Here is a 26,839-nt window from a genome sequence, read left to right on the forward strand (position 1 = left end):
GGTCACACAGGTTGAAGTGGAGTCAGGATGTGAACTCAAATCTGCCAGCCTCCAGGGCCAGTGCCTTTAAGTTCCAAGTAGGAAAGATACAGGTCAGGAGGAAAACTGGGGAGTCCAGTGTCACAGGGTGTGTGGGTCACGCAGTTGAGGCATAGGAGAGGTGAGAGGGTCACGGAAAGCACATATTCTTCTGAGAGGAGAGTGGGGATGGTGGGAAGTAATACAGAGAATTGGAAGTGAGGGGAGCTGCATGGAGAGAGGTTTCCAACTCAGAGAATTCGGTGAGGTTACTTACAGAAACTGGGCAGGGGCTAGGGGTGGCTTCCAAATGATGTGAACATTGTCATGGACGGAGCCAGAGATGACTCAGGAGTACCAAGCATCACTGGTTTGCTAGTGAATGAATTTGTAGTGGAATTATTCCAGTTTTACCTTTGAAGAGATGGAGGAACCATCCTTGGTTATTGCTCTTTATTTAAACAGGATGGGTATTTCTCTATAATCAAAGAAAAACCTTCTAAGTCAACATCTCTCTTTTCTTGCTTTTAGATTTGGACACAAGTTGAATGTGTCAGATCTATATAAATTAACAGACACGGTTGCAATCCGTGAACAAGGAAATGGACGGCTGGTGTGTCTCCTACCCAGCAGTCAGGCCCGCCAGAGCCCCTTAGGGTCTTCCCAGTCACACGACGGCTCCTCCACGAATTGCAGCCCAATTATATTTGAAGAGTTAGAATATCACGAGCCTGTCTGTAGACAGCATTGTTCCAATAAGGATTTCAGGTATGCCATTCGTTTTCCTTTAGAAATAATTCTTTGCTATAAGATTATGGAATGTTCGGATGACCTTGTGAACATCTTAGACGCCTGCGGAATGTCAGCTTCCTATTGTGTTCTCTTTTCTTCAGCGAACATGAATTTGATCCGGACTCTTACAAGATTCCTTTTGTGATTCTTTCTTTGAAGACATTTGCGCCCCAGGTTCACAGTCTTCTCCAGACCCACGAGGGCACCGTGCCTTTATTGAGGTGAACCATCTCAAAGCCTTTGTTGATATAATGCCCTAGTTCTCCTTTTTATAGGAAGCCTGCCCTTTCTGCCCACACCTCTTTGCAAATAGGTACTATACGATGCTTCATCCTCATGTGTTTAGCCTTCAAAGTACAGTCATGCACCACACAACGACATTTTGGCCAACCATGGACTGTATGTAGGACAGTGGTCCCATAAGATTATAATCACATATTTTCACCATCCCTTTCGATGATTAGATACACTAATACCATTGTGTTATAATTGTTCAGTGTGCAGTACAGTATCAGCCTGTCCAGATGTGTAGCTCAGGAACCGTGGGCTGCACCAGCCTAGGTATGCAGTGGGCTGCAGCATCTAGGCTTGTGAGTGCACCTGATGATCTCAGATGACAGAATCGCCCAGCAACACATTCTTTAGTACATCCCCCCATCACGAAGCAACACGTGACTCTATATCTGAAATGGGATCCATTCACTCAGTACTTCAACAAGAAAATGTGTGTTTGCGCTACATTTTAGAAACGTAAACGTGAGGAGGGCAGTTTCTTCCCACAGCGGGGAGATGTATCATAAGTGCTGCCGTTGAAATCTCCACAAGTGTTGAGAGTACACAGCTTCGAATATGCATACATTTCAAGACTTGTGAGACGAGGATTCCTCAGAAGTTCATTTAACCAGTCCATGGGCCACAACAGTAGACTTAATACAAAGGCCGGCACAGGACTCAGTGGCCTGCATGCCCCTGCTGATGTGGAAGCAGACGTGTTAACTGACTTGGAGCCCAGTTGCCTTATTTTTAACCCCCCTCGTGGAAAAGTACCCAGAAAATGCCATCAGACTGCATCAAAGAGGCCAGTGCCACAATGCTTGCCTCCCTGGGTCCTTAATTTTAACCTTCAAACCTGGTGGTGGGCATTCGAATAGACAAATGATTAACACATACATTAAACCAAAGCCTTCTGTTTAGCAAGCGCTTCCTTTTCTGTTAGTTTAATTTAACCTTTCCTTTTTGTTTTTTCGTTTTTTCCTGTTTCAGCTTTCCAGATTGTTACACTGCAGAGTTTGGCGATCTAGAAGTAGTGCAAGAAAACCAAGGAGGTGTTCCCTTAGAACACTTCATCACCTGTGTTCCAGGTGTAAACATTGCCACTGCTCAGAATGGCATCAAAGTGGTTAAATGGATTCACAACAAGCCCCCACCTCCCAACACTGGTAGGTGTCAGGCATTTTATCCTAGAGCTACCACCTGTCCACTGTGAGACCAGAGGAGGCTGTTGGCTTTTATTTTAAACAGCAGCACAGTTTGCCAAGTGTAAAAACACCATGAATGTGTCCTTTGATCTTTTGAAAACTCCTTCTGAAATGCTTGAGGGGTTGGCAGAACTAGACTTTGTTTTATTTTTTATTTATTTTTTTGAGACGGAGTCTTACTTTGTCGCCTGACTGGAGTGCAGTGGTGTGATCTCGGCTCACTGCCACCTCCGCCTCCCGGGTTCAGGTGATTCTCCTGCCTCAGCCTCCTGAGTAGCTGGGACTATAGTCGCCTGCCACCACGCCCGACGAACTTTTTTTTTCTGTATTTTTAGTAGAGATGGGGTTTCACCTTGTTAGCCAGGATGGTCTCGATCTCCTGACCTCATGATCCGCCCACCTTAGCCTCCCAAAGTGCTGGGATTACAGGCGTGAGCCACTGCGCCCAGCCTTCTTTTTTTTTGAGATGGAGTCTCACTCTCACCCAGGCTGGAGTGCAGTGGTGCGATCTTGACTCACTGCAACCTCTGCCTCCCAGGTTCACGCCATTCTCCTGCCTCAGCCTCCCGAGTAGCTGGAACTACAGGTGCCTACCACCATGACTGGCTAATTTTTTTGTATTTTTAGTAGAGACGGGATTTCACCGTGTTAGCTAGGATGGTCTCGATCTCCTGACCTCGTGATCTGCCTGCTTTGGCCTCTCAAAGTGCTGGTATTACAGGCCTGAACCCCCACGCCCAGCTGAAACTCTGTCTTCAAAAAAAAGGCCGGGTGCGGTGGCTCAAGCCTGTAATCCCAGCACTTTGGGAGGCCGAGACGGGCGGATCACGAGGTCAGGAGATTGAGACCATCCTGGCTAACCCGGTATTTTTAGTAGTCTCTACTAAAAAATACAAAAAATTAGCCGGGCGAGGTGGCGGGCGCCTGTAGTCCCAGCTACTCGGGAGGCTGAGGCAGGAGAATGGCGTAAACCCGGGAGGCGGAGCTTGCAGTGAGCCGAGATCCGGCCACTGCACTCCAGCCTGGGCGACAGAGCGAGACTCCGTCTCAAAAAAAAAAAAAAAAAAATTTCAGGTATTTGAAGGAAATACCACTTAATGCAGATTTACCTTTGAAAGTCATTTTGGTCCACATTTTGGACTTTGATAAATGTGAAAATAAATTTAAATGTAAAAGACTAAACTATTTGGACTTGGGTGACTGTCAGAGTTACGGGCATGTCCTGAGTTGCAGATGTCTAAGGCTGCTGCCTGTGAACAATACTTAACATTGGTGCTTTCCTGTATATACACACACACTTCCTTCTCTTTGTCCCCAACACTTCTTTTCCTTCTCTCACCTCCCTTACCCTACAGGAAAAAAGGTGAGGATAACCAAGGAATTCTCTCTGAGTCAGCCTGCTCTTAGGAATGTTTCTACTCGGGTTTCTTATGGGACACTTCCTTTCGTTTCCTTCTGTCTTAGACTCCTCAGGGGCCGTAGATTATGCTGCTCCTCCTTACTTCTAAGCCATGAGCCCACAAGCCTCCACCTTTTTAAAAATTTTATTTATTTGTTTTTTTTGAGATGGATCCTCGCTCTGTCACCCAGACTGGAGTGCAGTGGCATGATCTCGGCTCACTGCAAGCTCCGCCTCCTGGGTTCACGTCATTCTCCTTCCTCAGCCTCCTGAGTAGCTGGGATTACAGGTGCTCACCACCATGCCCAGCTAATTTTTTGTATTTTTAGTAGAAACGGGGTTTCATTGTGTTAGCCAGGATGGTCTCGATCTCCTGACCTCGTGATCCGCCCGTCTCGGCCTCCCAAAGTGCTGGGATGACAGGCGTGAGCCACCATACCCAGCAAGCCTCTCCACTTTTCTATAAAGATTTCCATCTGATTACTTACACATTTTTAATAGGTATAAGCAGTCAAGATGATACAAAAACCTGTTTCTTACACCCTTTTATGTCATGCTAATTTTACAACATTGTTACTTTCTGTGGTTTTCTGGGTAACATTTTCAGCTCCACTATGGATTAATTTTGCTCTTCTGGGCTACCTACCTGATGATCATTTATAACTTTGTGGGAAAGTGTGTTCCCCATGACCAAGTTTCAGGTGGATCTTGAAAATATTACTAGTTTCTAAACTGGGAGCTTCTTGTGTACTTTCACTTCTATAAAACTATAGTAGACTCTGCTTTACTTTGGCCACTTAACTTTGAGGAGTAGTGGGATAGCATTTGACAGCCCATGAATAAGTTAGGCTAGCTAGTTATTGGACTGTGAGACCTGAATATAGAAACTGAGATGTAAAGCAGCTACTGTACTTGGTTTCGTCTGCTTCCCCATGATCGAACTCAAGCCAAGGACTGCAGGGCCATTTCCCTTCCTTTCAGCTGGTGAAATCCGTGCTTTCTGTCTAATACATGTTGTTTTTCCTCTAGACCCTTGGCTTCTGCGTTCGAAGAGTCCTGTAGGTAACCCCCAGCTGATCCAGTTCAGTAGAGAAGTGATTGACTTGCTGAAAAGCCAGCCATCTTGTGTCATACCCATCAGTCATTTCATCCCATCCTATCACCATCATTTTGCAAAGCAGTGCCGAGTGTCAGACTACGGATACTCCAAGCTGATTGAGTTATTAGAAGCAGTGCCTCATGTGTTGCAGGTAAGACGTGTCACAGGATTACTTGTTTACAGGCAGGAATATTCCTCCGTGGCTTTGGCTGCCTCCATCAAAGAAACAGTAATAGTTAATTCCTAAGAAGTCAGTTCTGGGCGGAACATCCTCTAAAAGCTTTATTTAGAGGGAAGGAGTAACACACAAAGGCGGCTTCTCAATTTTTCAGAAAGCTACTAGTTTCCGGTTTTAGAGGAACTCCTTGGAGGACTGAGGAGGATTTTCCCTCTAAGCTCTGTACATCTTCATCCCAGCATAGCTTTCTCCAGAATTGTTCATGGTTACGAGGAAGCTGCCGTGAATAGCCACGTACTTATATGTTGGTGCCTATGTGAGAGTCAAGGGCTTAACCTTTCTTCTAAATGTAACTAGTTGGAGACTAGTTACTGGGCTAGAGTGTAGCACTGGATCCTATGAGGACTTTGCAGTTAACTCACAGTGTTTTAACAGCTTCGCACTCACTAAAAATGGCTTGAAAAACTTGCAGACCAATTTGTCTGGACAACCAATACAGTTTTCATTTCTGTACTCACAACTTTTCTGTTCAAAAGATTACACTTTTCATTTCTATACTCAGCGACTATTTGGGAGAGGGTGCGCCAGGCCAAAAACAATAAGAGTTTCAGGAGGTTGGACGTTTGTTCCTTTTGACCAACTACATTTTGTTCATTCAGATGTATTTCAAATTGCACACATTCTACATGAAGGGAGTCATTCTCTGAGGCTATTACCAAGAGAGGGTGAGCCAGCAGCAAGGAAGTCACTGTCTGCTGAGGTCTTATGTGTATAAATAAACCATTTGCTTTGCAGATTCTTGGAATGGGCTCCAAACGTCTGCTGACCCTTACCCACAGGGCCCAGGTGAAACGCTTTACTCAGGATTTACTGAAACTTCTGAAATCCCAGGCCAGCAAACAGGTCATTGTGAGAGAATTCTCACAGGCTTATCACTGGTGAGTTGAACAGAAGTGAAAGCAAATATTTTAAGACACTTTATCTTCTCCCAAATTCTAAATCGTTATCTAATATTTCTATTAAGCATTCTTTCGGAAAATGTGTAGTACTTTTACCAATGATACTACTCATTCCGTATCCGCTTCTGTTGTTAAAACCTAGGTGTTTCTCAAAGGACTGGGATGTCACTGAATATGGTGTTTGTGAGTTGATTGACATCGTATCAGAGATTCCAGACACAACCATCTGCTTGTCCCAACAAGATAATGAAATGGTGATTTGTATTCCCAAAAGAGGTATGTGACTTACAATTGCTAGAAGGATATTGTCTACCTCCTGTTATTTTAAAATAGTGTGGCATGGAAGATGTGGTTTTCCCTCCCTCTCGATGCTTCCTGAAGATTCCACAGAAAGCACAGTGTGAAAACTGCTGCTCTTTGGATTCTGTGTTCTTCAAAGCAGATGAAGCTATTCTCAAGAAGAAGAGCAGGCTGGCTTTTTAGAATTGACTCTAAGGGGAAAAACAGACATCATCAGCACTTTGCTCAAATGCCTCCTGCAGCGCGGCTGTGGCTGTGTGAGCCGTAGTCATCCAGTTGAGAACCTGTCACCGTGCCTGTTGCTTCGCTCTTCTGTTGAACTCTGAGCTACTTTATTTACTGTGCACACTTGAGAAGGGAAGACAACTCAAATGGATGTTTTGTTTTGCCTTTCAAATTTTAATAGTTACAGTTGAGATCAGAACTGAGGGATGCGAAGCCCATGGATACCAAGGGCCAACTCTTCGTGTCTGCAGGTTCCGCGGGGCAGACCGCAGGACTTGAGTAGGTGGCGGATTTTGGTATCCAAGCAGTGTCCTGGAACCAATCCCTTGAGAACACCAAGGGGTGACTGTATGGTCATATACTCCTTCTGTTATCTGGTTCTTAAACTGCTCCTGCAGAACACTGATGTCCACGAAATCATAGAATTCCAGGGCCAAAGTTAGTAATGCCAGTACTTTTCCAGTTCTCACTTAAAAATTAATAGAAACAATCTCAGCTTAAGCTTTTCCTCATCTTTTTCAACTTTTGAAGCCTGATTCTCTTTTCTGCTAGCAAGTTTTAACTGAAGATCAGATGAATAAACAAAAAATAATGGGGATATTCAGAAGTGTGATTTCATAGGAATAATTTCTAGAGTACTTGCTTAAGTACAGGGACCTGAGTGTGTGTCATTTGAATAGATACGGGGCAGGGGCTAGAAAATTGCTTCTAGCTTGTAAGATGACCTTGTTTCTAGCTTATAAGATGAATATATATGCATTTCATAATATAATAGTATCATGACTTCCTGGTATTCTACCCTGGAACATGTTTGAGAACCACTTGCAAAGAGGGAAGAGTGTATGTGTTTTAGGTTGTGTGTGTTTGGAATGCAAGGATGATATCACTTATAAATTCCCAAAAGGATTTACTCTAGTATGGATGTTGAACACAAATGGGTAGAAAAAAACTGTGATTTTATGTTTTTTGTTTTTTTTTAAAGAACGCACTCAGGATGAAATAGAAAGGACAAAACAGTTCTCCAAGGATGTCGTTGATTTGCTGCGTCACCAACCCCATTTCCGGATGCCCTTTAATAAATTTATTCCCTCTTACCATCACCACTTTGGCCGGCAGTGCAAACTTGCATACTATGGGTTTACCAAACTACTTGAACTTTTTGAAGCCATACCTGATACTTTACAAGTGAGTGAAGAAATTCTAATTTTATAAAGTGTTTTTCTGGACAACATATTGGAAATTTTTTTTCACATTCATGACCTATTTTCCTGGGAAGTAGGGAGTTATGAAAGAGGATGAAAATCTAAGCTGTTCCAATCAGAGAAGCCATTATTACTGACTCATTAGTATTTTTAGATAAATATGGCTTTTTCCTTCAATAAAGAATTATTCAAACTTGTCTTAGGGTAATTATTGAAAAAAGGGTTAAGTAGGTTGATTTGGTTTTTTTTTGTTTTTTTGTTTTGAGACGGAGTTTCTCTCTTGTCGCCCAGGCTGTAGTGCAGTGGCGCTATCTCAGCTCACTATAACCTCCACCTGCGGGTTCAAGCAATTCACTTGCCTCAGCCTCCCAAGTAGCTGGGATTACAGGTGCCCACCACTGTGTCCAGCTAATTTTTGTATTTTTAGTAGAGAGGGATTTCACCATGTTGGCCAGGCTGGTCTTGATCTCCTGACCTCAGTTGATCCGCCAGCCTCAGCCTCCCAAAGTGCTGGGATTACAGGCGTGAGCCACCACACCTGGCTGATTTCTTACACTGAATATTTGTTCATTAGTTTTATACTTTTCAAAACCTTCATGTTGAAGGTAGGGCTGAGTACATGAGGTAACATCAGTGCTAAGCTGTTAAGCTGTTGCTAAGTTAAACCAAATTTCTGTTGATTTTATTATTTTTTTTTTTTTTTACTAAAATGCTTTTTAAAAATTGTTTTATTGTGGCAAAATACACATAACACAGAAGTTAGCATTGTAACTGTTTTTTTATTTATTGTCCAGTAGTGGTCAGCACATTCACATTGTTGTGCAAGCAATCTTCTGAACTTTTTCATCTCACAGAACTGAAACTCTATACCCATTCAGTAATGCTCACTTGTTTTTTCATTACTAATTGCACACATTTTTTTGCTATTCTGTAAACAACTGTGATTTGTTTATTCTCCCTTTCCTCCCGCTGTGTGTTTTCGAAGGTATTGGAATGTGGAGAAGAAAAGATCCTTACTTTGACAGAGGTAGAGCGGTTCAAAGCTCTAGCTGCCCAGTTTGTTAAACTCCTTCGGTCCCAAAAAGATAACTGCCTTATGATGACAGATCTCCTTACAGAATATGCTAAAACTTTTGGTTATACATTTCGTCTCCAAGACTATGATGTCAGTTCCATTTCGGCTTTAACTCAGAAACTCTGCCATGTCGTGAAGGTAAATGTTTTTTTTCCCCCTCGTCATGGGATAAAGCTTATAGTGGCCTAATTCTCATTAGGACATTTGCATGTCCTGTAGCGTTTCTGTATTTACACCTTGAACTACTTAACTGTCACAGCCTTACAACTTGTTTTGTGTCATTAGTGCTTATTAGGTAATAGGAGAAGCCTTGGTTTGGAAGTTTAGTTTTGGTCTTCCTCTTGTGTGTTTCTGAATGGTCTTGCCAAAGCTACGCCTTTGTGAACTGATGAGGTCACTCTTCACCCCAGGGTTTGGTCATCAGGTGCAGCCGCCTCAGCGCTGCTGGCCTGAGCTCAACTCCTTCCAGTGAGAGCTTTGCCTGTGATGTTCTTGGGAGCTGTAATCACACAGTGTCTTGTCTCTCCACATTCTCACCCATTTAGGAGTAGGCTTAGGAGCCAGCGCGGGTGCAGAGTGGCCTTTGTCGCTGGCAGAGCTGTAGTAGAAAGGGCAGCTCGTCCTGTTTCCTGCCCTGGACTGCATTGACCCTCCCCATCCTAGGCAGAGCAGCTGCCAGTTTTCCGCCCCCTCCCCCACAGGACCAGGAGGAGTCACTGCCAGGAGGAAGGAATGGAAAGGGAAGCATGAAGGACGCGCCCTCAGTTACAGTCCCATTACTAGCTGCACACATTTCTGTGCCATTGAATTCCGTAAACAGCCAGAATGGGTTCATTCTCCTTTTCCTTCCCACGGTGAGGTGTTTTTTGGAGATGGAGTCTTGCTCTGTGGCCCAAGCTGGAGTGCAATAGTGCAATCTGGGCTCACTGCAACCTCCACCTCCCAGGTTCAAGCGATTCTCCTGCCTCAGCCTTCTGAGTAGCTGGGATTACAGGCGCCCGCCACCATGCCCGGCTAGTTTTTTGTATTTTTTTTAGTAGAGACGGGTCAACATGGTGTTAGTAGAGACAGGGTTTCACCATGTTGACCAGTCTGGTCTCGAACTCCTGGCCTCAGATAATCCGCCCGCCTCAGCCTCCCAGAGTGCTGGGATGACAGGCATGAGCCACCACACCTGGCCCCCACTATGTTCTGAATGTATTGGACTGCAGGGAAGAAGAAGTTCTTACCTTGGCAGAGGTAGGACGGCTCAGAGCTCTCCTTAGGTACTGGTTGGTTAGAGGAGGAGGTGAGAGAGCAGGAAGCACACGGAGAGCAGAACATCCCTGAGCCAAGACAGAGGAATGGCCAGCAGCATCATAGGAAGGCAGGTCAGAGAGGGACTGCCTGACCTCCGGGTTTAGCTCAGTGGGGAGAGTTGGTGCCGCCGGCCAGGTCAGTGGCAGCGTCGATTGTGCAGACAGAACCCACCTGGGAGTGGGGTGAGGAGTGAGGAGAGGTGAGAAAATGGCCCAGGTCATCTGTACAGCAACCTGGTTTGTCTGCTTGTGAAGATGGAGGGCTGGGGCAGCAGCTAGAGGCTGTGGGGCTGAGGGAGCAAGGGAGGATTTGGGCTGTTGGTTTTCCTACCTGGAAAAACTTGAACAAGTCTGAAAGCCATTGATGTGGATCTGTCTAGAGAGAGAAGATGAACATACAAGGGTGAGAAGGGCTAAGACGGGAGGGCCTTGAGGTGTGGGAGACTGGGAAACTAGCACACAGAGGAAGAAGGAAGCATACAGGGCAATAGGCTGGGGGCAGGCCTGGGCAGGTCTGATGTTTGTCATCAGGAATAGAAGGGAGTCCTTTTCCCAGAGTGATTTTCCACCAGAGAGAGGGACTGATCTGTGCTTAGAGAGAGAGGAGAGGCAGGGCTCAGGAGGTAGGAGCGGGGAGAAGGTCCGCAGTTGTCATGGAGAGTGGAGAATGGCTTGATCTGGATGTCATGTGGGCTGCAGGGGGATCGCGAGCTCCCTGCACATTGGCACCGTAGACTCTCAGAGAGCAGCAGTTGGGGTGTGGCTGTGCAGGCGTCGGCTCAGGGAAAGCAGGTGGTCGGATTCAAGGTGGGAGTTTACGGATGGGCGCCAGGAAAAGGCATGGGATGAGGGAATTTCAACATTGACAAGAATGTCAGTGGCAGGATGACAGAAGAGGAGAGTGAAGCAAGGGAGGGGGCTGGCGAATTGTCAGCAGATAGGAGGCAGTATTACTGCTGAGGTTTGAGAAGGGGAGGAGTTGAGCGGGTAGAGTCTCTTTCTGCACTCTCACCCCAACAGCAGCTCCCGACTTGCTTTTACAAGTGGGATGCTCAGGAGGTTTGAGTGATTTATGTTGGATGGGGTAATGACAGGTTTGCACTGTGACCCTGGAGACGGGTGTCTGCAGTGAAACTGAACAGAAGAGGATGTCATTGGAGATGACAGGCAAGGCATTGAAAGGCCATAAGGCTGTGGTGTGGGACAGGTGCCTTGGTGTTCAGTTGGCAGGATGATGAAAGGGGTGGGCTCAGGTGGATAGGAAGACCCCATGCTGTGCCCTAGGGCTTTGCTGGGTGAGTGGGATGGGCGGGCAGCTGGGGTGTGAGCAACAAGGATGGGGAGAGCTGAGAGAGGCTCCGTGATGCCTCCCTGGCTGCCCACTGGATCTCCTGGGAGCTTCTCCAACCCTCCCGCTGAGATTCTCACAGAATTAGTCCAGGTGCACTGTGAGCGTTGGTGTTTGTCAAAGCTCCCCGGGGGATTCTAATGCATGGCTGGGATTGAGAATCAAGGGATGGATCCAAGTCGTACCAGAGGAGCAGGCTCTGGTTTGGTTTCTTTCCTAAGCGGCCGCAGTGGTGGTGGGGGTCCGGGTAGCTACGATGACTGGGATTCCCTGGAATGGTGTCGGTTGATTGATGAAACTCGCTTCTGAGCAGGAAATCTGTACGGTCCCATAACCATGGTAAGTGGGGTGGGAGCCTGCCAGCCTCCCTCCTGCCTTTGCTCTGGGCACATGGCAGAACCAGATAAAGATGTCCTGACCTTGGGATGGCTCCTCAATGCCACCCACCTCTCTCTGCCTGTCAGAATCCACGGTCTAAAGAGTGCCAACTTACGATGACTTAGCCCTGCCGAGACCTTTGGCCCTGGCAGGAAAACCAGATAAAGGGGGTAAACAGGCTGTCTGGATGAACGCTGGTTTGTGAGAGCAGTGCCGGAGCCGCACGCGTGCCAAAGCTCTGCCTGTTTTTTTTGCCAGGAAAGGCTCAGTCCACCGACTCACCCCCGCCACCCAAGGCCTGCTGGCTCAGTCACCAGATGCGTGTTTCTTCACATGGTGTTTGGTTCCCACATGACAGTCTCTGTTTTGTGAGGTTTCCCTGTCAATGCATTTAGCCACTTAAACCCTTTATCTCCTTGAGAATCTGAAATAATTGAGGAGTGGACAGGTACTAGTCGGATGAAAATACCAGCTTTGTGGTTAGTAATAGCAGACTAGAAAAATGCAACTTACCTTGTAGTGAAAGTAGACCCTCTCTCACCTCCCCAGCCTGCCCTGGGGACGCACATGGGCAAGCTGGGTCTGCACAGAAGCCATGTGAGTGTTACTTGTAGTTTAGCCTCCCCATCCCCTACTCCTCCTTCGAGCACAGCAACCCACACTTCACAAGCTTGGACCACTGGCCGTCAGCTGGCCAGCCTGTCTCCTTCTTACAGTGGGATTTGGAAAGAATGAATGAAAAATAAAGAGAATGATGCAATTTCCTCCTCCATTATTACCTTGATGAGAGTTTTCACTTATGGACCAGCAGGGGGAGGACAGTTTCTGCTTCTGTGTTGGTCTGGTGTCCCAAAGAAGCTAAAAACAAACCCACTTGCTTTATTTCAGTGTAGGAGAAAAAAAATCAGATTTTTCATCTGTTGGTCTCCTTAACCAAAATGAAGTGAGCCGAGTTGGGTATAACCAAGGTTATCTCTCTGGAGTTCTGAAAGCATGAATTCTCATTTTCCCCAGGTTGCCGATATAGAATCTGGCAGACAGATTCAGCTGATCAACCGAAAGTCTCTACGATCTCTCACTGCCCAGTTGCTGGTATTGTTGATGTCTTGGGAAGGAACCACCCATCTTTCTGTTGAGGAGCTCAAGAGACATTACGAAAGTACCCACAACACTCCCCTTAACCCCTGTGAATATGGATTCATGACCTTGACTGAACTGCTGAAGAGCCTGCCATACTTGGTTGAGGTACGCACGTTAATGGCTCTTTAGAAATACTGCAAACTATCGATTGTGCATTTCCGGATTACCTGCTGGTCTAGATTAGAGTGTGTGGAGCTGGAAGGGACCTGAGAGACCATTTCATAGATGAACACGCTGAGACCTCAGGCAGTGAAGCAGCCCTGCCTAAATAGGTGGCAAAAGCCATTGAAAGCCTGGTCTCCTCATCCTGGCACTAGGGTGTGTTTGTCCTGTTCCAGGATGGATTTTGCTACTGTTTATCTTTCTAAGTGAGATGGTTTATGTGGTGACTTGAAGTGAGAGTTGAGTGAGGCAAGGGCAGAAAGGAAGGTTGCCCAGCCAGTCCGCAGGCAGCCTTTCAAGAATGGTGCTCCAAGATTGGGAGAATCTTAAGAGACTACTGCATGCAATTCTCAGGCAACAGATACAAAAACCTAGAGTAAATAAATGAAATCCTGGAAAAATTAGTCGCCAAAACTCACTCAAGAAGTTAAAAATTAGACCAGTTACCATAAAAGAGACTATAAAAGATCCCTGAAATTTACCACTGAAAAAGGCATCAGGACCAAGTGAGATAACAGTGGAATTTTAACCAACCCTGAAAGAACAGATAAATCTACCTTTTAAAAAATCATTCTGAGCCGGGCGCGGTGGCTCAAGCCTGTAATCCCAGCACTTTGGGAGGCTGAGACGGGCGGATCATGAGGTCAGGAGATCAAGACCATCCTGGCTAACACGGTGAAACCCCGTCTCTACTAAAAAAATACAAAAAAACTAGCCGGGCGAGGTGGCGGGCGCCTGTAGTCCCAGCTACTCGGGAGGCTGAGGCAGGAGAATGGCGTAAACTTGGGAGGTGGAGCTTGCAGTGAGCTGAGTTCTGGCCTCTGCACTCCAGCCTGGGCGACAGAGCGAGACTCCGTCTCAAAAAAAAAAAAAAAAAAAAAAAATCGTTCTGGACCAGGCGAGGTGGTACACATCTATAATCCCAGCTACTAAGGAGGCTGAGACTAGAGAATCAGTTGAGCCCAGGAGTAGGAGTTTGAGGCCAGCCTGGGCAACATAGCAAGAATCCATCTCCTAGAAAAAAAAATACTGCGCTAGGCTGCTGAAAAAGAAAAAAAAGGAAAGCTTACCACTTATTTTTATGAAGCCAAAATAAGTTTAATACCAAAAACATAAGATAGTCCCTTAAGAGAAAATGATCCTAAATAAGATATTAACAAATGAGCCCCAGCAATTTAAAAGAAGAATGTTACGCCATCATCATCTAACTATGGGACTGATCATTAAATAAGGAAAGGATATACATCCAACGTTTTCTAAACTCTGTTAATATCTATCCTAAGAACACCAGTTCTGGATAGGTGTTAATGGATGTTCCAGGACAAAGGACTTTCCCTGGCTAGCTAAGATTGGGAATATCCTTTCTCTTGGCGACTCCAGAGCATGTTAAACACTCTGAAAAGGTTTATGGTACAGAAACCTGCTTCCTTACCCTGCATACACAAGGGTTTTGTGTTTGTTTCTTGTTACTTTTGATGTGTTCTTAAATAATGCTAGCGTCATCCTCCATCACAGTGTTTCTTGGAAAACTGGTTTGAGAGGTAGTTTAATGGCCTCAGTGTCCACTGTGTGTACAGTGATTTGCCGCCATGGTTTGCCTCCCCTGATTTCTTCCCTACTCACACAATTTCTTCAGACCACTGCAGCCTTCGACTTACAAATAGAACTGAAGTTTGCTGGAGGCTATAGCCTTCTCTTGGAGGAAATCCTTGACGCTCCTCCTTTTCCTTCCCCACTTCCTTTCTTCCTCTCTCCCTCCCTCCCTCCCTCCCTCCTTCCTTCCTTCCTTCCTTCCTCCTTCCTCCTCCTCCTTTCTTCTTCGTTTTTTGTGTCTCTTCATCTTGTTCATCTGTGTCTAATTCGTCGTCTTCGTTGTCTTTGTCTTCATCTTCTTAGTCTTTGTCTTCATGTTTGTTGCCTGTGTCGTCTTCATCTTCGTCTTTTTTGTCTTTGTCGTGTTTGTCTTCGTCTTCTTCATTGTCGTCTTCGTCTTTGTCGTCTCCTTCTTCATCTTCATCTTCTTCGTTGCCTTCTTCTTCGTCTTCACCTCTGGGCCTTTTCCCTCAGTGGGAGGCCCTCACTTTCCAGGGGGCAGGGCCAGTCACTGACATTTCTAATGCTACTTTTTCTTTTTACCCAGGTTTTCACTAATGATAAGATGGAAGAATGTGTGAAGCTCACAAGTCTGTATTTGTTTGCAAAGAACGTGCGCTCTTTACTTCATACTTACCACTACCAGCAGATTTTCCTTCATGAGTTTTCCATGGCCTATACCAAGTATGTCGGAGAAACTCTGCAGCCCAAGACCTATGGCCACAACAGCGTGGAGGAGCTCTTGGGAGCAATTCCACAGGTGGGCACAACTTCCGGGAGAGCATCTTCTGAAGAGCTGAGCCACAGGCTAACTCTCCTGAACAGAAAAATAAAATGCTGCCAGAATAACGGAACGGCAGGCATTTTGAATTGATCCTTTCAAAACATACTGTTGGTCTAAAGTAAATGATTTTAGCATTTCTCCTTGATTCTTTCTGTAAACCTTTATTAAATCCCTGTATGTCAGGTGAGTAAGTTTCAGGCTCTAACCTCAGAAAGGTGTTGGGTAATGGGAGAGTCAGGATCCCCAAGCAGGCAACTAGTCAGGGTGGTCAGTGCAGTGATGGCCAGGAGCCCCCTACTCAGTGGGCGCGTTGAGGAAGGCCGTGTCAGGGCCCACTTCCCAAGCCTGGGGAGTCTGGTACGGAACCTGCAAGGATGTGCCTAAGGGAACCACATGACAAGGAGGGGAGAGAGCATTCTGGGCAGAGGGGATGATGGCATGAGCAGATGCAGGGATGTGACAAGTGGCATGGAGTGTGGAGAGCCTAACAGGGAGCCGAGAGCTCGGTTAGGGAGGATGTGGCTCCTCCAGGTAAGGAGGGAGGACTGTGTTTGAGAGAGCTGGAGCCCAGGTTTGCGTTTGAAAAGCACCCAGTGGCGCTGTCCATGGTAGAGCAGAGAGAAGCAGGCATGGAGGAGGGAACTGGGCTAGGATCCTGGCCAGTTCCCTGCAGAGGTCTGGGTCAGTGTTAGATGGAGGGATTGAGCCAAGTGAAAATAGTAGAATAGAGCAAGTAGCAAGGACCCAGGCAAAACTCGCCTGGGAGCTGCCATCAGTGACCTGGCCACGGGGTGCACATGTCGGGGGCCTGGGAGCCCAGCTCCACTACTACCACTCTGCTTGGCTGAGATGGAGAGCGGCACCATCAGGGAGAGGACTTTATGATTCTGATCATGAACTTAGTTTAAAGGGTCTGAGAGATTGCTCTTAATTCTTTTAGGTGGTGTTTCTGCAAAAAAATGGCAAGAACTCTCATGGGCGAGCTACCTTAATTTATATGCCAAGACTAGTGTTTGGAAGACAGTCTTTTTAAGAATTATAAAGAATATTTCTGAAACTGTGTCTCATGGTTTGGAACTACTCTGCTTTTTATAGGGGCGTGTTTCTGTCAGCTGCTTCTGTTGCTTTAAAAGCTAAGGAGAGAGTAGAGAAACATGCTTCTTGGCAGTAACTCAGCTCCTAAATTCTAGCCTAAGGCAGGCACCGTAGGTCACACTCTTCCTGAATGTTAGGGCTTCTGTCCCCTCCTTTTCCACTGCTTAACCAGTAGTATGTCTTGTGTGCAGGTGGTCTGGATAAAAGGACATGGTCATAAGAGAATTGTAGTGTTAAAAAATGACATGAAAAGTAAGTAAGCACCCATTCCCTCCCCCCTTAAAAAATCACGGTTCTCTCACTGACATTTCTCTCTGACGGGTGCTGTTTGTCCTGCAGGTCGTTTGAGTTCACTCGGTCTCTCCCCTGCCAATCATGAAAACCAGCCCTCGGAGGGCGAGCGCATCCTGGAGGTGCCCGAACCGCACACAGCCTCGGAACTCGAGCTTGGAGCTGGTGGCAGTGGTAAGAGAGGACAAGCAGAGACATAAGAGCTTGTGAAACTCTAGGAGAAATGGCTTGGGGTCGGGCAGAGAGAGGGAAAGGACTCCAGCAAGTCATCCCATCCGCTGAAGTTAAATAGCCACACAGTTTTCAAAGCAGTTTTGGTATTTAATTAGTAGCAGAGGGAAAAATTGACCTTTATTTGTTAGCATTGTTTGGCTGACTGGTTAAAGTCCCTGAGGGCCGGGCGCGGTGGCTCACGCCTGTAATCCCAGCACTTTGGGAGGCCGAGGCGGGCGGATCACGAGGTCAGGAGATCGAGACCATCCTGGCTAACACGGTGAAACCCCGTCTCTACTAAAAATACAAAAAATTAGCCGGGTGTGGTGGCGGGCGCCTGTAGTCCCAGCTGTACGGGAGGCTGAGGCAGGAGAATGGCGTGAACCCGGGAGGCGGAGCTTGCAGTGAGCTGAGATTGCGCCACCGCACTCCAGCTTGGGTGACAAAGCGAGACTCCGTCTCAAAAAAAAAAAAAAAGTCCCTGAAAGATGTTGGCAACCCAATAATGATCGTCTTACCTCAATTCAGGTGTTGAAGAAAAAAATTATTCTGACACTTATTATAATGGAAATTCATGACACTTGCAACAGCGGGGAGAGAGCCAACTCCCAATACATAGCCTAGGAGCAGAGTGAGGGCTCGGGGTGGGAAATTACGAAGAGGATTCCTGCTACGGGCAGGCGGGCCGGCCGACCAAGGATCCAGACATCAGCTATGAAGGGTGATGAGGTCTCAAGGGCGACGGGATTCTCACTAAAATGACTCAAGCTAAGGCTGGACCCGGCAAGTTCAGCAACAGACACGGAAGGCTAAGGTCAAGGCCCAATCCAGATGGAAGGCCAAGGTCAAGGCCTGATCCAGAAGTGGGCTCAGGGCGCCTGACTCAAGGCTGGTCAAGGCGTGTTTGTCACAGGACAGCCCTAGGCAGGACTTGATATACTAATGCTTAATATTACCCAAAATTACACTGAGTCACATAGATTTCAGGTAGATCCACCTCTGTAGTAGATAGAGGCCAGTTCTCATGAATGTTACAGCAGTTCTAACTTTTCTGAAGGACTTTTGAATTCATCGTTATAGGTGAGAATTTTGTCTTCAAAAGATGTGGTGAGATAGATAGCACGTTACCGTCCCCTGTGCCCTTAGGATAACTGAGTTACATGGCATTTGACGTTTTATGAGGTGCCCTCCTGGGAATCAGCTGCCGAAGCTGCCCCACAGCCTTCAGCAGTACTGACCTCCATTCTGCAGCGGAGGCGCGCAGTTCTCGGGCAGTCATGTATTCCACAGCTCGCCCATAGTCGGCAGCTAGGAAGCCGCGGAACCAAGCCCAGGGCTTTGGATTCTGGGCTTCCGCTTGCTGATAACCACGTACACCCCGTCTCAGGCTGTCCCCTCTCTTTGGAAACTGACTACAGGACCCTTTTATCTGGTTGGGCCTTTTAGGGGCCGGTGTTCCTGAGAACACAGATCTTCAGGAGAACTAGCTTATTAAGGCATTCCATTACCAGGATCTTCCTGTTAGTGGGTTTTGGGTTGGTTTGTTTTTTTAATACCTAAATACTTCTTGACTCTCTTAATCTTTAAGGCTTAGAAGGAAAACTTCAGGTGTGAGCCTGGGGTGTGTGCTGGGGGTGGGTGTGGAGGTCCTGTAGCGCCCCAGCCCGCCTTCTTTGTCCAGGGCCCAGTCACACGGAGCAGGAGCTTCTCCGCCTGACCGACGACTCCCCCGTCGACCTCCTGTGTGCACCCGTCCCCTCGTGCCTGCCGTCCCCTCAGCTGAGACCAGACCCCGTCATCCTCCAATCTGCTGATCTCATTCAGTTTGAGGAGCACCCTCAGGAGCCTTCTGGTGGGTGACTCCGTGTTGTCGTGGGGGTTTTCTTTGGGGTTGAAAACAAAACCACGATGACATGCTGATACAGTAAATGACGGAGGTGGGAAGGGACTCCCCCTTTTCAGGTGAAAAACACTGCGCTGATTATTTGACTTTCTTTCCCCACCTGGGTTCCTGCAGAATTGGTTGCACAGCCCCAGGTTGCCTGGTGAGCGTCAGGCAAGGGCGATTTGGCACCTCTGGGGGCTGGTGGCTTCGGGCTGTGGACGAGTCCACAGGGGAGGGTCGGGGGCCTTTTGGGCTTCGCTGTCCCAGACTCTGTGGAGGCTCAGCTGCTCTCAGGTATGCCTGTCACCAGGCGTGCGCGTCACCCATGGTGGCCACAGGGCCCAGAGCTTCATAAACGGGTGAATGGAGGGAGGTGCATGTGGCTGGAGCCCCTGGATTCTGTCCAGTGATCTGAGAACTGACAGGAAGCTGAGCATGCTGAGTCCCAGCCTCGTGCAGGCGTTGGTGCTGACCCTGTGCTCAGGGCTGACAGACACCATCACATTGAGCTCTCACCACGCTCCAGGTGTGGGGCAGCCGCTTTATTCCACAGGCTGCGTGACTAAGGCACAGCTGGTGCTGTCACTAGAGAGGCAGTGGCCCTGGGCTGCTGGGCTAGCAAGGGCAGAGCCGGGATTGGAACCCAAGCCCTCTTGTCCTGTGGTGTCGCCTGGCCTCTGGAGGGGACAGCACATCTGCCCCGTACAGGTCCTTCCCTGCTCTTCATCTGTTGGAACCCAGCTCCTCCCCACTGCTGATGCTGCTTTCCAGGTCACCAGGAACAACCCCGCGGACTCCTGGCTTGGCTTTTACCATCTCAGCATGTGTTCAGCACTGTTGTCCTCAGCAGTGTTCAGCACTGTTGCCCAGGAAAAGAACTGAGGCTGTTGCCTTGGAAAATAGGAGATGGGGAAGTAACTGCCTGCGGATTGAAGCAGCCTGTGCAGGCAGGCCTAGACGCACGCCATGCTCCTATGCAGTGCCTCGCTAGGGTTGGTGGCAGATTGACGTTAGCTCGTTTGTGGGATTGTGGCCTTTGTGCCTTTATTCTGAGCAAGTTCGGCTGCATGCACAGGATGAGAGAGGAAAGTAATTAAAACAGTGTGGGCAGTTTTGTCGGTCTCTCTCCTCTTGAGGGTCAGCCTGGGCAGGGAGCTGGCTCTGCCGTCCCCTCTGCCACGCTCACCTTCCGTGGGCCTTTGGGATCTGGAGCCCTGTGCCCTATGCAGTGGGAGCCTAAGGCATAATGATGCATCTGTTTCAAGCAGCATGGCCCTGTGTGTCGAGCACGTGAATGACATGTGGCTCAGCCCCAGAAATGGCAGTCCGGAAGCACTGCGGGAGAGCTGGCTGTGCTCCACCTCCTGGTTCTGAGGGTGATTTTGACTTGGCGCAGTCCTTTCTTATCCCCGGTAATAGACCCATGGGGAGCGTAGGTCCTCTCTAAATGGAACGGGCTTGGAGCTCCCTGACACTGAGACGCTCCGACCCCACCCCCGCCTCCTGCCTCAGGAAGTCTCTAAGTCGTGGTTAGCTTATGGGTCCTTAATATCTGGCAGGGAGAATGAATGAGCAGAGAATCCAAAATGGGAAAAAAAAAAAAAAAGGGTTAACCTTTGCTCAATAATTTATAGCTCAAAATAGAGATCTTTGCAACTTGGTAATCCAGTGGGAGAGGTGGGATGCAGTTAATAGATACTTGACTTCTCTGCCAAGTACACTGGCCACACAACTCATATGTGAACTGTGGCATAGATGTAGCATTTCGAGGCTTTTTATTATTATCTTTTGAGCAAATATGAGCAAGAAAGAGAAAACCCGCACTTTTTACAGATCCTGGAACTGAATCTGTTTGCTTTTCTGTGTTTCCAGAAATGATGATTTTAAACCAAGAAGGAAAAATGGAGATTCCAATACCAGGAAAGAGCAAAACTCTGACCTCCGACTCCAGCTCTTCCTGCATCTCAGCAGCTGTCCCCCTGCCTCCCTGCCCCTCCTCGGAAACCTCCGAGTCACAGCTTATCAAGGACCCTGCGGAAAGCCCGGCCAAAAAGCAACCCAAAAATAGAGTCAAATTGGCAGCCAACTTTTCCTTAGCACCCATAACCAAGCTTTAACTCCCATTTCCAATATAGAATTAGGATGGGAAAACACTGTCTGATTCTGCACACAAAAGTGGGTTTCAAAAATACATCCTTTTCTGTGTCATGAAAAGCCCCTGAAGCCCTTTACTTCATCTTACCTGTATTCCATCATGTTTTTCTTTTACATTGAACACAGCTTTGAGCTGAAGTCTTTCTTTTCTTTATTCTTCCTTTTTCTTTTTTCAATTATTTGAAGAACTTGTGGCATTTGTTAAAGAATCCTTAATATATTTTACCAAACTTCCCTAACTATTATGAAATATAATGGTGTTCCAAAAGAAGAAAGCACTAAGAACTCAACTAGCAGGAAGCGGTTTTGCTTCCATTGAGCCACGTCAGTGGTGTCATCCTACATGTAGCATAATATAGTCTCTCAGCCTTTGCTTACTGGTGTTTCCGACAGTATTAACCCAGTGCGTGGCATGTCTTTGAAGCAAAGCCTGTCCCGCAAGCCTGTGTGTTCACACACTGAAGGAGAAGGGTAGGCGAGGGGTTGGGAGTGTATTTTCAGGTTGGAATGTGAAGGTTCCTGGCTTCCATGTGACTTGTAAGTGTGCCTTGTTTTTTATTTAAACTATGTCTGTAGTTGACAAATGTGGCTTCATCACAAATTTTTTTAAACGTTTCTACTTTGGGGTTCCATTTAGGAGCTTTCTAGAAAGTTGAGGATGTTTTAAGCTTCCCATCTGTGTTCCAGTTTGATATGGGTTAGGTTAAGGAAAAGGAGATGGTCTCGATGTCATGGATTTAAAGTCAGCATTTGGATTACAACACACATTATTGTGTGTCGAGAGGCAGCATTGGAAAGAGTCTGATTTTTGAAAATATGCATCAAGTGCATAAATTACAAATCAGAGCTGAGTGGGGAGGTGCTTCAGCAGCAGCGGGATCAATACGATTTCCACTGGGAAGAGACAGGAATTCTACCTACACATAGGAAGGCCAAGGTTGATCCACTTAACCTTGTTATTATATTTTAAAGCTGGTATCGGTAGCTGGGAAGCTTTATGTGTGTGTATGTCAGCTCAGCATCTTTTAATCGTGTCTGATTTTACTCTCGTTACTTCTCGCTGTTGGAAGCATGTCTGGGTTTTTTGTGGCGTCTGGTGTGGAACGGCCTTCCTCTCTAGGTGCCTGAGGTGTCCGCTGACGGGTGGCCTCTCACCCCCCCTAGAGAAACCTGACATTTACAATGGATTGTATTTGTCGGGCAAAAAAGGCGGATTCATTCATGGAGCAGAAAGAACCTGTTGGCGTAAGGTCTTCCACTAGTTAGATGGTTTCTTTTGGGGAAATGTTTATATTTGGTAACTTCTAGAAAGCCAGAAAATGGACTCTGATTTCATAGCCAGCATTTTGATAAAATGCCACAAAATAAGGGCTGTAGAGAGATTTTTACAAGTCAGATTTTTTGTTCCCCAAATCTTTTAATGAAGCCAGTGATTCCCAGTTCTCAACACATGGCCCCAGTCAAGACAGAACACCATGGAAAAACCCTCTTAAGTGTTATGGCGCTCTCCGAATCCTCCTGAAGGCATTTCCTCTACAGACGTAGTGTTACAGGAAGTGAAATGCAAATGTGCAATTTTTTTAAAGGAGCTTTTAAACAATGTAATAGTTGGTGTTGAGAACATCAGTTGCCTTGTTCTAAGATTTCATAAGGCTGAGTTTGCACGCTTGGACTTCAGTTGTGCTAGCATGTAAAGAATGGTGGACTTTAAAACCATGAGAGGTATCATTACAAGTCACCTGGAACAGACTCAAAGAACAGGTTCTTTGGGCAACAGACAAAGAAGAATCAAGTTCTGTGCCGTCCCGTGAGTGTGTCTGAGTACCATTCACTGGAGTTGCTGCTTAGTCTGGGACGTGTGTGTGGCTCTTAACAATCGCTGTCTGAAAATGAGAGAGAAGACGTCGGAAGCACGTTGTGTTCATAATGTACTCCACAATGGCCAGTCCAATTGCTATCTATTTTTTTATCCAGAGGCTTAATTAAATGATGTGGTAAAATGATGTTTGAGCATTAAGACAATGTAATTCTTTATTTCTGGGTGGAAAGATGTACCAGATTAAATTTATCTGTTTAAAAAAAATGACAAAAGTTTTCACCAAAACCCCCTTTCCCATCTTGCACTGTTTGTTTTTGATTGGGTTTGGGGGAAAGAGATGTTTTTCTTAATTGTCTACTTTGTTTGAACACTTTTGTTGTGGTTCAAGTGCTGTTTTGTGTGTTGGGACCAAACAGTTGTCAATAAACTTTACAAGCAAGCATCTATTTTGAGTTTTCCAAGTGGTTCTGTCTGTCTGTCTGTCTGTCTGTCTGTGGGGAGGAATTATAAACCAATCCAGTTCTGCCATCATTCATTTTGGGTCTCCCCAACTTCTTGACTCTTCTGAAAATAGAACTGTGAGGTGGAGAGCAAATCGGTCTGCATCTTAGAGGTCTTTTAAATTCAATACACACCGAAGCAGGTGGCTGGATGGTGGGCCCTTCGTAGTCAGGATCCTCCAAGTTTTCCAGCCTTTGTTCCAGCTTGTAATTACATGTGGGAAAATACAGTAACCACAAAAACCTTCCAGTTAGAAAACTCCATTAATTCCTAGGCTCTTTCTTCTTGTGAAAGAAATCCACCGTGCCAACTGTGTCGTTTTTGGTCACTGCTAAGCATGCTTTTTGAATAAGCCAATTTGGAAAAGACTTCTTCCACAGACACAGTTGTGAAGCCCTCCCGTCCCCCGAGACCGCCATTACCCTCTGTCACCCCTGCCACCTGCATCTTCTGGCAAGAATTTAAAAGGACCCAGAAGAGCCTTGAGTGAATTGCTGCTTGATGCAATTTTTTTCAAGTTCAGCAATGTTAAAAGCTGCTGAAGTCCTTTCCAAACGTATTTCACGATGGCAAATTTGTGCAGAAGTTGTGTAGCCATCGTGCCCCTTTTGAGAGGGGTAAGGAGGTCTTGCTAGGTCTGGACTGGGGCTGGAACGGTGGCTTTGCATTTATCTTTGTTCGTTTCCCACCTGGGAAGGTGATTCAGAGGTGGTAGCTTAGAAGACGGCTGTCTGGGGGAGAGCAGACCTGTCCGTAGCAGAGGGGGTTGTGCTGGTTGGAGAAGATCTGTTCCCTCTCTGTTCCCTTTGCCTGAAGGAGTGTTGTGCTTTGGGATTCACCTTCACTTTCTAGCTGCTTCCATGCAGCAGAGGGTGAGTCATGGCACAGAAGCCCTGACTTTTGTTTTCTTGAGACGGTCTCACTCTGTCAACCAGGCTGGAGTGCAGTGGCATGATCTCTTCTCACTGCAACCTCCACCTCCCAGGTTCGAGCGATTCTCCTGTCTCAGCCTCCCGAGTAGCTGGGATTACAGTGCACACCATCACACTGGCGAATTTTTGTATTTTTAGTAGAGACAAGGTTTCACCATGTTGGCCAGGCTAGTTTTGAACTCCTGAGCTCAAGTGATCCTCCGGGCTCGGCCTCTGAAAGTGCTGGAATTACAGGCGTGAGCCACCACGCCTGGCTGAGAACGCTTTTTTTTTTGGTGGGGGAGGGGGGTACCTGGACTACAGAGCTTAGAAGGTGCCAAGCCAGAGCACCAAGAGCCAGAACTTTCCTTAGCAAGATGAAGAGAAGAATGGACACGTTTTGCAAAGGAACGACTTGGAAGTGGGGGACCTAGGGTGCAGAGGAAGAAGGCATTGCAGGGTGGAAGGGGCCGTGCTTGGAGAGAAATCCTGCACAGTGGCTGGGCTGCTCAACTCCTCTCTCCACAATGAGGTGGTGAACCAACCAGGAGCATCCGCAGGGGAGCAGTACCAGGGCCAGCAGGGAATCTCTTGGGCCTGCTTGACACCATCTCCTCCATCCACCTCAGGCAGCTCATGTGATGGCCTCGAAAGGCTTCCCAGGTGCAGGGCCTAGGCATGGGGGAACCCCCACTCCTACCACCCACCAACCCCCCTTGCAGTTTCTGGTATCAGCAGGGGCAGACAAATCCACACGGGGGCTGCAGGGTCACCGTCCTCGGTATTTCAGCAGCCAGAGTCTGATGCATCAAGGTCAGACGTGGCAAGAATCAGGAAATACTTTTTTTTTTCTTTTGAGACAGAGTCTCACTCTGTCACCCAGACTGGGGTGCAGTGGCACGATCTTGGCTCACTGCAACCTCCTTCTACCCGGTTCAAGCGATTCTTGTGCCTCAGCCTCTGAACAGCTGGGATTACAGGTGTCTGCCACCACACCTGGCTAATGTGCTTTGAGATGGGGTTTTGCCATGTTGCTCTGGCTGATCTCAAACTCCTGACCTCAAGTGGTTCACTTGCCTTGGCCTCCCAAAGTGCTGGGATTACAGGCATGAGCCACAGCGCCCAGCCAGGAAATACATTTTGGGGAAGAAATCCCTGTTCTGAAGGTGGAATCCCTATTTTGCTGTGTGCGTGGGGAGGCTGATGAGGTTGTGCATGTGGGCTCTGAGGCCTGACTCCTGCTGGGGGCTCCCCATCTCCCTGCGTGCCCCTCCTCTGGCCTGACTTCTGCCCCAGCAGCCTTCGTGCAGCTCCTCGACTGTGCTCCACTCCTTTCTCCCAGGAAGCCTCACACCTGCCGTCCCCGGGCCTGGGAGGCCAGGCAGAGGCCAAGGACGCAGGCTCTTAGCCAGGCGTGGTGGTGGACGCTTGTAGTCCCAGCTACTCAGGAGGCTGAGACAGGAGAATCACTTGAACCCACAAGGTGGAGGTTGCAGGAGCCGAGATTGCACCATTGCACTCCTGGGCGACAGAGCAAGACTCCGTCTCAAAAAAAAACAAAAACAAAAACAAAAATTAAAAAACCCTGCAGGCTCTGAAGTCAGAGGCCTGGGTGGGAATCTCTTCCCTTCGCTGCTTACTGACGCTGAGACTTGGGGCAAGTTACTTAACTAAGGGATGCCTCCTTCCCCATCTGTAAATGGGGAGAAGATAATGGAATAATAACCTCAGAGTAGTATTCTATGTCCTCAAGGAGCTCCTGTAAGTGAAACACTCAGAGAAGGTCCTGAGTGTTTAGTAAATACTAGCTGTGAGAGTTATTATTCTTGTTATTATTATTTTTTGAGACAAGGTCTTGCTCCATTACCCAGGCGGGAGTGCAGTGGTACAATCTCGGCTTGCTGCAACTTGCACCTCCTGGGCTCAAGCGATTCTCCCACCTCAGCCTCCCCAGTAGCTGGGACTATAGGCATGCACCACTGCACCCAGCTAATTTTTGAATTTTTTGGTAGAGACAGGGTTCTGCCATGTTGTCCAGGCTGGTCTCAAACTCCTGGGCTCAAGTGATCCTCCCACTTCAGCCTCCCAAAATGCTGGGATTACAGGTATGAGCTACCACGCCTGGCCAGGGTTGTTATTTACCCAAATCTTTACCTAAGTAATTATCCCTTAGTCACTCAGATCTTAGCTCAAACATTATTTTCTCCAGGAAACTTTCCCAGACTCATCCCTCTTCTACCCCTAGACTAGGCAAATTCCCCCACTTTTCAGCGCTAGCTTTGCCTAACTCCACTCTTTGGGGGTGTCAAAGAGTATGACTTTTTTCATAGCAGGTAAAAAAAAAAAATAATCACAGTTTACCATTGAATATGAATGTGTGTGATTCTTCAATTGTTTCCCTCCACAAGGCAATAAAGTTCATGAGGGCAGAAGTGGTCTGATTTTTTTATTCAGTCACGTATCCCCAGGACCTAGGGCCTGGCTTAAAGTGTTAATAGATTGAGTTAGTTTTCTAATGTCATGTAACAAATTGCTACAAACA

General features: G+C 47.2%; 1 protein-coding gene across 1 annotated transcript in view; it reads left to right on the forward strand.

The window, feature by feature from the left end:
- The window catches only part of MARF1 (meiosis regulator and mRNA stability factor 1), a 48,123-nt gene extending 24,792 nt beyond the window's left edge, over window positions 1-23,331 (forward strand). Inside the window, 14 exon segments of the mRNA XM_033235652.1 lie at window positions 550-786; window positions 912-1,031; window positions 2,074-2,249; window positions 4,717-4,937; window positions 5,760-5,902; window positions 6,066-6,199; window positions 7,431-7,633; window positions 8,636-8,863; window positions 12,764-12,994; window positions 15,192-15,404; window positions 16,715-16,775; window positions 16,863-16,988; window positions 18,709-18,879; window positions 20,785-23,331. Of these exon segments, the coding sequence (XP_033091543.1) occupies window positions 550-786; window positions 912-1,031; window positions 2,074-2,249; window positions 4,717-4,937; window positions 5,760-5,902; window positions 6,066-6,199; window positions 7,431-7,633; window positions 8,636-8,863; window positions 12,764-12,994; window positions 15,192-15,404; window positions 16,715-16,775; window positions 16,863-16,988; window positions 18,709-18,879; window positions 20,785-21,029 (2,509 nt within the window). The 3' untranslated portion in view covers window positions 21,030-23,331.
- The last annotated feature ends 3,508 nt before the right edge of the window (window positions 23,332-26,839 follow it).

This window comes from Trachypithecus francoisi, unplaced genomic scaffold (assembly GCF_009764315.1).
Source record: "Trachypithecus francoisi isolate TF-2019V2 unplaced genomic scaffold, Tfra_2.0 Lachesis_group15, whole genome shotgun sequence".
NCBI classification, from domain to species: Eukaryota; Metazoa; Chordata; class Mammalia; order Primates; family Cercopithecidae; genus Trachypithecus; species Trachypithecus francoisi.